The sequence below is a fragment of the Pseudophryne corroboree genome, chromosome 11, assembly GCF_028390025.1.
Source record: "Pseudophryne corroboree isolate aPseCor3 chromosome 11, aPseCor3.hap2, whole genome shotgun sequence".
In the NCBI taxonomy this organism is placed as follows: domain Eukaryota; kingdom Metazoa; phylum Chordata; class Amphibia; order Anura; family Myobatrachidae; genus Pseudophryne; species Pseudophryne corroboree.
In genome coordinates, this window is record NC_086454.1 from 115,337,742 (window position 1) to 115,351,065 (window position 13,324).

The 13,324-nt window shown below is 44.8% G+C and overlaps 1 protein-coding gene across 1 annotated transcript in view; it reads right to left on the reverse strand.

Annotated features, from left to right (window-relative positions):
- The window catches only part of LOC134968665 (mucin-5B-like), a 171,731-nt gene that overhangs the window by 57,183 nt on the left and 101,224 nt on the right, over positions 1-13,324 (reverse strand). Inside the window, exons 25-26 of the mRNA XM_063944187.1 lie at positions 9,743-9,922; positions 9,287-9,526 (exon numbers count right to left, since the gene is read on the reverse strand). Coding sequence (XP_063800257.1) covers positions 9,287-9,526; positions 9,743-9,922 — 420 coding nt within the window. The remainder of the gene's footprint in view (positions 1-9,286; positions 9,527-9,742; positions 9,923-13,324) is intronic.

Consider the following 13,324-nt stretch of genomic DNA (forward strand, 5'->3'; position numbering starts at 1 on the left):
AGTGGTCTTACGACTTCCCCTCTGGGATGACCATCGACTCCCAGCAGCAACAACAGCAGCGCCAGCAGCAGTAGGCGTTACACGCAAGGATGCATCGGAGGAATCCCAGGCAGGAGAGGACTCGTCAGAATTGCCAGTGACATGGCCTGCAGGACTATTGGCATTCCTGGGGAAGGAGGAAATTGACACTGAGGGAGTTGGTGGGGTGGTTTGCGTGAGCTTGGTTACAAGAGGAAGGGATTTACTGGTCAGTGGACTGCTTCCGCTGTCGGCCCAAGTTTTTGAACTTGTCACTGACTTATTATGAATGCGCTGCAGGTGACGTATAAGGGAGGATGTTCCGAGGTGGTTAACGTCCTTACCCCTACTTATTACAGCTTGACAAAGGGAACACACGGCTTGACACCTGTTGTCCGCATTTCTGGTGAAATACTTCCACACCGAAGAGCTGATTTTTTTGGTATTTTCACCAGGCATGTCAACGGCCATATTCCTACCACGGACAACAGGTGTCTCCCCGGGTGCCTGACTTAAACAAACCACCTCACCATCAGAATCCTCCTGGTCAATTTCCTCCCCAGCGCCAGCAACACCCATATCCTCCTCATCCTGGTGTACTTCAACACTGACATCTTCAATCTGACTATCAGGAACTGGACTGCGGGTGCTCCTTCCATCACTTGCAGGGGGCGTGCAAATGGTGGAAGGCGCATGCTCTTCACGTCCAGTGTTGGGAAGGTCAGGCATCGCAACCGACACAATTGGAGTCGGACTCTCCTTGTGGATTTGGGATTTCGAAGAACGCACAGTTCTTTGCGGTGCTACTGCTTTTGCCAGCTTTAGTCTTTTCATTTTTCTAGCGAGAGGCTGAGTGCTTCCATCCTCATGTGAAGCTGAACCACTAGCCATGAACATAGGCCAGGGCCTCAGCCGTTCCTTGCCACTCCGTGTGGTAAATGGCATATTGGCAAGTTTACGCTTCTCCTCCGACAATTTTATTTTAGGTTTTGGAGTCCTTTTATTACTGATATTTGGTGTTTTGGATTTGACATGCTCTGTACTATGACATTGGGCATCGGCCTTGGCAGACGACGTTGCTGGCATTTCATCGTCTCGGCCATGACTAGTGGCAGCAGCTTCAGCACGAGGTGGAAGTGGATCTTGATCTTTCCCTAATTTTGGAACCTCAACATTTTTGTTCTCCATATTTTAATAGGCACAACTAAAAGGCACCTCAGGTAAACAATGGAGATGGATACTAGTATACAATTAAGGACTGCCTGCCGACTGCAGACACAGAGGTAGCCACAGCCGTGAACTACCGTACTGTACTGTGTCTGCAGCTAATATAGACTGGTTGATAAAGAGAAGATGTCTATGTAACTATGTATGTATAAAGAAGACTGAAAAAAATCCACGGTTAGGTGGTATACAATTATGGACGGACTGCCTGCCGAGTGCAGACACAGAGGTAGCCACAGCCGTGAACTACCGTACTGTACTGTGTCTGCAGCTAATATAGACTGGTTGATAAAGAGAAGATGTCTATGTAACTATGTATGTATAAAGAAGAATGAAAAAAATCCACGGTTAGGTGGTATACAATTATGGACGGACTGCCTGCCGAGTGCAGACACAGAGGTAGCCACAGCCGTGAACTATCGTACTGTACTGTGTCTGCAGCTAATATAGACTGGTTGATAAAGAGAAGATGTCTATGTAACTATGTATGTATAAAGAAGAATGAAAAAAATCCACGGTTAGGTGGTATACAATTATGGACGGACTGCCTGCCGAGTGCAGACACAGAGGTAGCCACAGCCGTGAACTACCGTACTGTACTGTGTCTGCAGCTAATATAGACTGGTTGATAAAGAGAAGATGTCTATGTAACTATGTATGTATAAAGAAGAATGAAAAAAATCCACGGTTAGGTGGTATACAATTATGGACGGACTGCCTGCCGAGTGCAGACACAGAGGTAGCCACAGCCGTGAACTACCGTACTGTACTGTGTCTGCAGCTAATATAGACTGGTTGATAAAGAGAAGATGTCTATGTAACTATGTATGTATAAAGAAGAATGAAAAAAAACCACGGTTAGGTGGTATACAATTATGGACGGACTGCCTGCCGAGTGCAGACACAGAGGTAGCCACAGCCGTGAACTACCGTACTGTACGTTGTCTGCAGCTAATATAGACTGGTTGATAAAGAGAAGATGTCTATGTAACTATGTATGTATAAAGAAGAATGAAAAAAAACCACGGTTAGGTGGTATACAATTATGGACGGACTGCCTGCCGAGTGCAGACACAGAGGTAGCCACAGCCGTGAACTACCGTACTGTACTGTGTCTGCAGCTAATATAGACTGGTTGATAAAGAGAAGATGTCTATGTAACTATGTATGTATAAAGAAGAATGAAAAAAATCCACGGTTAGGTGGTGTTACAATTATGGACGGACTGCCTGCCGAGTGCAGAGACACAGAGGTAGCCACAGCCGTGAACTACCGTACTGTGTCTGCTGCGACTGGATGATAAATGATATAAAAAATATATATATATCACTACTGCAGCCGGACAGGTATATATTATATATTATATAATGACGGACCTGCTGGACACTGTCTGTCAGCAGAATGAGTTTTATTTTTATAGAATAAAAAAAAAAAAAACACACAAGTGAAGTCACACGACGAGTGTTTAACTTTTTCAGGCAATCACAATATAAGTATACTACTAACTATACTGGTGGTCAGTGTGGTCAGGTCACTGGTCAGTCACACTGGCAGTGGCACTCCTGCAGCAAAAGTGTGCACTGTTTAATTTTAATATAATATGTACTCCTGGCTCCTGCTATAACCTATAACTGGCACTGCAGTAGTGCTCCCCAGTCTCCCCCACAATTATAAGCTGTGTGAGCTGAGCAGTCAGACAGATATATAATATATATAGATGATGCAGCACACTGGCCTGAGCAGTGCACTGCACAGTGCACACAGATATGGTATGTGACTGACTGAGTCACTGTGTGTATCGCTTTTTTCAGGCAGAGAACGGATATATTAAATAAACTGCACTGTGTGTCTGGTGGTCACTCACTATATAATATATTATGTACTCCTGGCTCCTGCTATAACCTATAACTGGCACTGCAGTAGTGCTCCCCAGTCTCCCCCACAATTATAAGCTGTGTGAGCTGAGCAGTCAGACAGATATATATAATATTATATATAGATAATAGATGATGCAGCACACTGGCCTGAGCCTGAGCAGTGCACACAGATATGGTATGTGACTGACTGAGTCACTGTGTGTATCGCTTTTTTCAGGCAGAGAACGGATATATTAAATAAACTGCACTGTGTGTCTGGTGGTCACTCACTATATAATATATTATGTACTCCTGGCTCCTGCTATAACCTATAACTGGCACTGCAGTAGTGCTCCCCAGTCTCCCCCACAATTATAAGCTGTGTGAGCTGAGCAGTCAGACAGATATATATAATATTATATATAGATAATAGATGATGCAGCACACTGGCCTGAGCCTGAGCAGTGCACACAGATATGGTATGTGACTGAGTCACTGTGTGCTGTGTATCGCTTTTTTCAGGCAGAGAACGGATTATAAAGTAAACTGCACTGTCCTCACTAGTAAACTCTCTCCACTCAGTCTCTACACTTCTACAGTAACAGTACTCCTCCTAGTCAGCTCCAGTAAATCTCTCTCAGTCTCTTATAATCTAAATGGAGAGGACGCCAGCCACGTCCTCTCCCTATCAATCTCAATGCACGTGTGAAAATGGCGGCGACGCGCGGCTCCTTATATAGAATCCGAGTCTCGCGAGAATCCGACAGCGTCATGATGACGTTCGGGCGCGCTCGGGTTAACCGAGCAAGGCGGGAAGATCCGAGTCTGCTCGGACCCGTGAAAAAAACCATGAAGTTCTGGCGGGTTCGGATTCAGAGAAACCGAACCCGCTCATCTCTAGTTACCACCCAGTTTGTTATTGTTATTTCAAATTGTAAAGCACAACGGAATTTTCTGCGCTATATAAGAAACTGTTAATAAATAAATAAATAGGTGTTAAAATCCTATTTTTTCCTCCTTATAGTAATGCCCAGTATACATTATGCCACATACTGCAATGTCCCTTAGACATTATGCCACACACAATAATGCACATGACACAATATGCACACACCATAATGCCCCCGACACATTATGCCACACACCGTAATGCCTGTGACACATTATAACAGGAATCGCAATGCGTGTTATACATTATGCTACATACTGCAATGCCCCTGATACATTATAGCACATACAATGCCTGTGACACATTATGACACACACCGCAATGTCCGTGATACATAATGCCACACACTGCAATGACCCTGAGACATTATACCACATACCACAATGCCAGTGATATAGTATACCACACACCGTAAAGCCTGTGTCACATACCGCAATGCCCGTTATACCCTATGCCACACACCGCAATGCCGTTATACATTATGCCACACTGCAATGCCCCTGAGACATTATACCACATACCTCAATGCCCGTGATATAGTATGCCACACACCGTAATGCCTGTGACACATTATGACACACACCGCAATGTCCGTGATACATTATGCCACACACCGCAATGCCCATTACACATTAAGTCCTACATTAAGGCTACTAATTACTTTTAAATTACCTGCTCGTTGCCAGGGGTTCCATGCTCTTTTTTCCATGCACGGTGCCAGGGGTTTTCATGCTCAGGGTGTCATGCTCGTTGCCAGGGGTTTCATGTACTGGGTGTCATGCTCGTTGCCAGGGGTTTCATGCACTGGGTGTCATGCTCGTTGCTAGGGGGTAGTGCTTGTTGCTAGGGCTGTGCTCCCAGTGCCACATATGCCCCCAGTGCCAGATATTCCCCCACAGTGCCAGGTACTCACATGCCCCCAGTGCCAAATATAGCCCCCCCATGTGCCAGGTACACATATACCCCCCCAGTGCCACATATGCCCCCAGTGCCAGATATTCCCCCACAGTGCCAGGTACTCACATGCCCCCAGTGCCAAATATAGCCCTCCCATGTTCCAGGTACACATATACCCCCCCCCAGTGCCACATAAGCCCCCTCAGTGCCACATATGCCCCCCCAGTGCCAAATATGCTCCCCCTGCCCCAGTGCCGAATATGCTCCCCCAGTGCCAGTTAAACTTCCCCCCGCTCCCCCGCTGTTTTGTATAGGAGGACACGGAGGACACAGTTCGCGCCTCTCCTGTGTCCCTCCTGCGTCTCCGGCGTGTCTGTTAAATGAAGTGCCGGTTCCTGAGCCAATCAGAGCTCATGAACGGGCACTTCATTCAATAGACCCGCTGGAGATGCAGGAGGGACACAGGAGAGGCGTGCTGTGCCTTCCGTGTCCCTCCTTCACAGCAGCGGAGGGAAGGAGGGAGAGCAGACAGCAGATTGACATGCGGACGGCTCGTCCGCATGTCAATCTGCGCTAAATCAGTGGCGGCGCCGCCCCGCAGCCCTGCGCCTCCAAGCCACCGCGAGGGCTGCGGGGGCAGTAGTTACACCACTGGGCTTTTGTATTTTCACTCTTAGCTCTCTATTGGATAAATAAAATAAAGCTAGTTTATTATAAGCCCAATTTGTCACGTGGTAAGCCAATAGCCCATGTGCGTTAACCATAGCCATATTAAAGTGAGGGTGCAGGGCATACTATACTCCGGGCCCACCTTTGACAGCCCGTCCCCCAACTGGAGCACACTGATATCACTAGTTCTCCCTCTTGTGCAGCAGTAGAACCAGACAGATTGTGAGCAGGACAGTATGCAGTGCTGGCAGAGACACAGGAGTATCAGGGTTCATGAGCTTCCAACAAAGCTTGGAAAAGTGCTGTGCTTTTCCCGTGTGCCTCAATGACAACTCCAAATCTGTGCGCAGGCTATCTAGACACATGCACACTGTGACATACTGTAGACGCATGTGGATATCACTTCACTGCATCCGGCGTCGGCAGTGTATGTATCTCAGATTCATGCCCATATAAGAATCTCCACAGGGAATCTCACAGAAAATCTTACACGTGACTGAAACTGTATTTCATTTCTAATATACTTATCTATACAACTTACTATACAGACAGAAATGGTCACTTCACCGCTCGGTGAACAAATCATTTTTTATTTTATTTTTTTTAGCAAAGATTGACAGTGTTCTGTACACTTAGCCCATGAAAGAGCCACATTGTTACAGCAGTGATAATTATTTATTAAAATTGCCCAAGCAATCAAAGATCACAAACATGGTAAGGAATCAAGCTCGAATAGCAGGTATTCATTAGAGGGAAGAATTGTGCATGTAATCATGCAAATTATCCTCCATTCTATGCAAAAAAAAATCGAATCATTTAAACTCTTAGTGTTATGGTCGGCATATAGCTCAAAATGCTAAGGATGATACCAGTTGCCATCACTACCAAAGGAGTTCAAAGTAATAAAAAATCCTTATTGCAAGATTTACCCTTGTAGATCCTGCTGGTGGTGGCCAGGTAAGAAGGGGGCATTGATGATACCAGTGGCATATCAATAATGGGTGCAAGGTGTGCAGTGCACCCGGCCCGCTGGGTCCAGGGGGGCCCATACCGCACACCCTGCACACATTTCTTGAATGCTTACTCCTTCGGAATCTCACGTCAGCGGCACTGCACAAATCACTGGGAAAATGGTGGGGCAGCCACTTTCCTGGAGTTTTGATCATGTGGAGAGAAAATCTCAGGAAAAATGGCCACCACACCATTTCCCTGGAGGCCGTGCATGCAGGTTCTTCTGAGCTGCCAGCTATAGAGGAGGGGGCCCAGAAGGAGACTGCATGTTGGCTCCCTCCTCTCTTAATGCTCCCCAGATGACACCATCACAGCTGGTAATTGATCACACTACTGATACTGGGCCTCAGCAGCTCCTTGGTGGAGGAGGGGGGCTGTCACTGACAATGCTGCCAGGTACCTTCTCCCTTGTCCCTGCAGCTCGGTCCCTGTTCCCTTGTCCACCTGCCGGTCCCGGCATCTGTACAATATACAGTGGTTCACAGACATCGCAAACGACGCATGCGCAGTAGCGGTGATAGTACTGCGCATGCACAAACCTCCGGCTTCTATTGACTGCATCGGCTGCAGCCCATAGAAGCCAGCTAGGGCTGTCCGAAAGGCAGAGACTGGCTCCCTGCAGGAAGCCAGCTCTCTGACATTCGCAGCCCTGTCTGGCAGTCCCAGGGGGAAGAAACACTTCCCAAGGGAATACCCCCCCCCCCCTTCCACTTGGGTCTCTCTGTCTCATGTGCCCCGTGCACCTCCAAGGCTTAATCTGGCCCTGGCTGCATGGCATATTTAGGCTTTGTGTATAAGGACACATGCGTACATGCATCATGATCAAGTTGCGTTTTCATATATAATGGTAGATGCTCAATCAGCTTAATGATATTATTCAGGTGCTCGAAAGGGAGGGGTATTTCTAAGCAAGAAAAAAAGAGAGACATTGTTTCCCCCAGCACCCTGAATGATAACAGTAACCAGATGTAAATCCCACATAATATTGGAATTCAGACATCTTCGTTACACATATTTGCGCAAATGTGTGAATAAGCCCCAAAGCCGCATCAAGGCGTCTCTGTATATTTGGGGTCCCTAGTGCTATATCTAGGTGCAGGCTGTGGCACCCCAAAACACCAGTTGCGTTTTCACCTGGACTAAATTATTAACATTACTGCGAGCTAAAAACATCAGTGACTTCTAGCTTAATACTTGATACATAAGTAGGCAATCAGGAATCAGTCCCTGAAAGCCAAGGAATGATCCAAGGAGAAGGTCTGGAACAAAGGCAGGGAAGTCAGATAAAGCCAAAGGTCAAAATCCAGAAGGTAAAACAGTAGACCAGGTAAACCTCCTAACGGCTCAGGGCCGTACCCCACTGTATACCAGCGGAACAATTAAGACAACTTATAATATTAAAATAACAACACAGAGACTTATATTTGCCAGAATATTGTTAGCTATTTATTAATTAGTCTAATAACTAGAAGCCCTGTAATCAAGTGAAGATTAAGGTAAAAAGCTAAAGATTAAGAGTATGGTGGCCAGAAGAAAAACGGCTGAAATTCAAAGGCAAATCCCAAATTAATCAAACTAATCCAATAACCAAAATCAACCTAACTACCAGCCAAACATAGGTATCCACTCAAACCTTCTACCTTGACTAACCACCCTGAAGGGTGATGACGCTGCCCCCTGAAGGGTGGTCCAGCAGATATAACAGTCAAAGAAGGTGAGTGCACCTAAACAGCACAAGAACTGACTAAAACTGCAACTACTAACTCAAACACAGTGAACCTGCCTCTTTTTTCTGCCAGACAAATATATAACGCTGCTATTGCATGACAACCAGAAAACAATGAAACAGAAGAAGGTAGAAAGAAAAAGAAAAAAAGGGTGAATGGGTGGAAAGGCAACAGGAAAAGAGGCTGACTAAAACCTGCCTAAACCAGGAAGCACCACTAAAAACCACACCCAAGCCTTTCTATTGGAGTAACAACCCTGTCATGCCATGGTGGTCCACCTCAAGCCCAGGAGGTTTACCTCCCTCCATTTCCAAGCCTTGTCATTACGTTCTCCAAAGCATTAGAGTGTAAGTCCAATAATCATGCCGGGGTGCTGCATTTTTCCAACCCTATATACTGTCAGGTTGCAGGTGATTGCCAGTGGTCAGTAAGTAGGCAGAGAGCGGGCATATCCATGGTGGTTACGTATTTATGTACAGTGGCCTAAATAAACAGCAGCTGCTCAGTTGCTAGGATCACTGGTCCTGAGGTTACAAAGCCTGAGGTCAAGTTCTGCAAAGTGAATTAGTGTTTATTTGTGATGTTGAAACACGGCTGTCAATGTAAAATATGGAGGCACAATTGTCAGAATAATTTAGTGTGGGGGTAAAGTGGCATTCTTATATATGAAGGCATAACAATTGCATTTCAACAGTGAAGTGCATATAATACTCTGCTAGGTTTCATGTAATACTAAAGTTTAATATATAGCACTAAAAAAAAGATAATACATTGATCTAATTACTGATTTGTGTGCCTTTGTTTGATAATGATGTGTTGTGTTGATCGATCAATCAATCAATCAATCAATCAATCAATTAATTCATTCATCACTAGGGATAAGATTCATATTTATTATCAAATGTGTTTTCACATGTGATGACATGGCTATTCACCTGAGGATGACAAGCTTGAAAGACCTTGCTGGTGATGATTCCACACTGCTTCAGTGCCCAAGCTTTTCTGTATGGGTTGATGGAACAAGGATCCTTGACAGCAAACACATTAGGGCACTTTGGGTCTGTTTTCCAGCTGTTACCAAATTCCATCAAATTCTCTACCACTGACTGACTCCTAGTGGTGAAATCATTGTTTGCAATGCCATCGTAGTTACCACAAATGCCACAGACTTTATTCTAGTTGTGAGAAAAAAGAGAAAATGAAAAAGGTAGAGATGTGTACAGTATGTATGGTTTCCATTATTGTTTGTTTCGAAAACTGTTTTGTCACTTGTTAATTGGCCATAGCCTGAAGAAAAATACCAGCAATAATCATACTGTAAATTGATGTATTTAAACATACCACAAATAATCATTACGTTGAACAAAACAGTTTAGGTAAGATATTCTCACCTGGAAGTCCGGGCTGAGCTTTATGTGAATGGTGGTCTTTTGGTCCCACATGATTATAATTTTATTCTCGCTGTTAATGACTAGGTACATGCCCCTGTGCATGACCTCATAGGGAATAGTGCTGTTGTCATCTCTCTTCACTACCTCAATTTTTTCATTGTTAAGACGAAGCTCGTACCCCTGACAATCACAACAGTGCTCAGTGGTCAAATTACAAACACCATATAATTCAGTTATTATTATTTATTATTATTATGTAATGCATATAACACCTATGAAATTCTACTTGCAAGACTACTATGTCAAGCACCTCATCCATCGAGATATCCCTCTTCTTATAAAACAGATGAGCACAACCAGTGGCGTTACTTACCTATTTTAAACCCGTTGCAGCAAGTGTAGTCCATACGTATCCGTTAAAATGGGGATTTGGCTTTGTGGGAGGAAGAGTGACTTAGCATCCCAACTCCTATTTCTGTCACTCCAGGGGTCCAGGAGATACGGACTGCCCCTGGTAGATTGCCTTGTCTTCAGAGATGGCTTCTACTCAGTGACACAAGCCGGATGCTGGACGTAATGTTACAGTCCGGCTCCTGTCACTGGGCAGGAGCTGTTGCTATAGGGTCACCCCTCAGCGGGTGACATCCGGGTGCGTCCCACACCCCCATTGTGATGCCATTGAGCAAAACCAAACAAGCATTAACAACATTATAAAAATGAACTAAAAGTAATTTATATTATCTGTGTGTTTTGTTTCCCCATAATAGAGGTACAGGTGTGTCCTCATACACCTAGCCTCAGTAAGCCATGCGGCATAAGTGAGCTACTCCAAATGGTCAAGACTGCATCACAAGACTTTACTGATCAATTTGATTTGTGACACTTGTATATCTGTGTGCAGCTGAGTATGAACATGTATATGAAGCACAACAGAACTTGGCAAGGAAATTAGCTGCGACTAGCATCGTAGCACAGTTTGTATACAGATTCAGACTCATTGGTACACTGATATAGAAATGTTATATATAAAATGAATCAGTGCATTCTTGTAAAACAGTTTTGTCACATCACATTTTGATTAAAATGCACATTCCAATGATAAGACACAAAAAAAAACCTCTTGTCGAGTAGAGATGAGCGGGTTCGGTTTCTCTGAATCCGAACCCGCACGAACTTCATGTTTTTTTTCACGGGTCCGAGCGACTCGGATCTTCCCGCCTTGCTCGGTTAACCCGAGCGCGCCCGAACGTCATCATGACGCTGTCGGATTCTCGCGAGACTCGGATTCTATATAAGGACTCGAGCCGCGCGTCGCCGCCATTTTCACACGTGCATTGAGATTGATAGGGAGAGGACGTGGCTGGCGTCCTCTCCATTTAGATTAGGAGAGAGAGAGAGAGATTGACCTGAGGCTGATACTGTAGAAGAGAGTGCAGAGTTTAGTGACTGACCACAGTGACCACCAGCAGTGCAGTTGTTTTATTTAATATATCCGTTCTCTGCCTGAAAAAAACGGTACACACAGTGACTCAGTCACATACCATATCTGTGTGCACTGCTCAGCCCAGTGTGCTGCATGCCTGCATCATCTATGTATATATTATATATCTGACTGTGCTCAGCTCACACAGCTTATAATTGTGGGGGAGACTGGGGAGCACTGCAGTGCCAGTTATAGGTTATAGCAGGAGCCAGGAGTACAAGACAGTCACATACCATATCTGTGTGCACTGCTCAGCCCAGTGTGCTGCATCATCTATGTATATATTATATATCTGACTGTGCTCAGCTCACACAGCTTATAATTGTGGGGGAGACTGGGGAGCACTGCAGTGCCAGTTATAGGTTATAGCAGGAGCCAGGAGTACATATTATATTAAAATTAAACAGTGCACACTTTTGCTGCAGGAGTGCCACTGCCAGTGTGACTGACCAGTGACCTGACCACACTGACCACCAGTATAGTTAGTAGTATACTATATTGTGATTGCCTGAAAAAGTTAAACACTCGTCGTGTGACTTCACTTGTGTGGTGTTTTTTTTTTTTATTCTATAAAAAACTCATTCTGCTGACAGACAGTGTCCAGCAGGTCCGTCATTATATAATATATATACCTGTCCGGCTGCAGTAGTGATATATATATATTTTTTATATCATTATTTATCATCCAGTCGCAGCAGACACAGTACGGTAGTTCACGGCTGTAGCTACCTCTGTGTCGGCACTCGGCAGTCCATCCATAATTGTATACCACCTACCCGTGGTTTTTTTTTCTTTCTTCTTTATACATACATACTACTACATCTCTTTATCAACCAGTCTATATTAGCAGCAGACACAGTACAGTACGGTAGTTCACGGCTGTGGCTACCTCTGTGTCGGCACTCGGCAGTCTGTCCATAATTGTATACCACCTAACCGTGGTTTTTTTTTCTTTCTTCTTTATACATACATACTACGACATCTCTTTATCAACCAGTCTATATTAGCAGCAGACACAGTACAGTACGGTAGTTCACGGCTGTGGCTACCTCTGTGTCGGCACTCGGCAGTCCGTCCACAATTGTATACCACCTAACCGTGGTTTTTTTTTCTTTCTTCTTCATACATACATACTACGACATCTCTTTATCAACCAGTCTATATTAGCAGCAGACACAGTACAGTACGGTAGTTCACGGCTGTGGCTACCTCTGTGTCGGCACTCGGCAGTCCGTCCATAATTGTATACCACCTAACCGTGGTTTTTTTTTCTTTCTTCTTTATACATACATACTACGACATCTCTTTATCAACCAGTCTATATTAGCAGCAGACACAGTACAGTACGGTAGTTCACGGCTGTGGCTACCTCTGTGTCGGCACTCGGCAGTCCGTCCATAATTGTATACCACCTACCCGTGGTTTTTTTTTCTTTCTTCTTTATACATACATACTACTACATCTCTTTATCAACCAGTCTATATTAGCAGCAGACACAGTACAGTACGGTAGTTCACGGCTGTGGCTACCTCTGTGTCGGCACTCGGCAGTCCGTCCATAATTGTATACCACCTAACCGTGGTTTTTTTTTCTTTCTTCTTCATACATACATACTACGACATCTCTTTATCAACCAGTCTATATTAGCAGCAGACACAGTACAGTACGGTAGTTCACGGCTGTGGCTAACTCTGTGTCGGCACTCGGCAGTCCGTCCATAATTGTATACTAGTATCCATCCATCTCTATTGTTTACCTGAGGTGCCTTTTAGTTGTGCCTATTAAAATATGGAGAACAAAAATGTTGAGGTTCCAAAATTAGGGAAAGATCAAGATCCACTTCCACCTCGTGCTGAAGCTGCTGCCACTAGTCATGGCCGAGACGATGAAATGCCAGCAACGTCGTCTGCCAAGGCCGATGCCCAATGTCATAGTACAGAGCATGTCAAATCCAAAACACCAAATATCAGTAAAAAAAGGACTCCAAAACCTAAAATAAAATTGTCGGAGGAGAAGCGTAAACTTGCCAATATGCCATTTACCACACGGAGTGGCAAGGAACGGCTGAGGCCCTGGCCTATGTTCATGGCTAGTGGTTC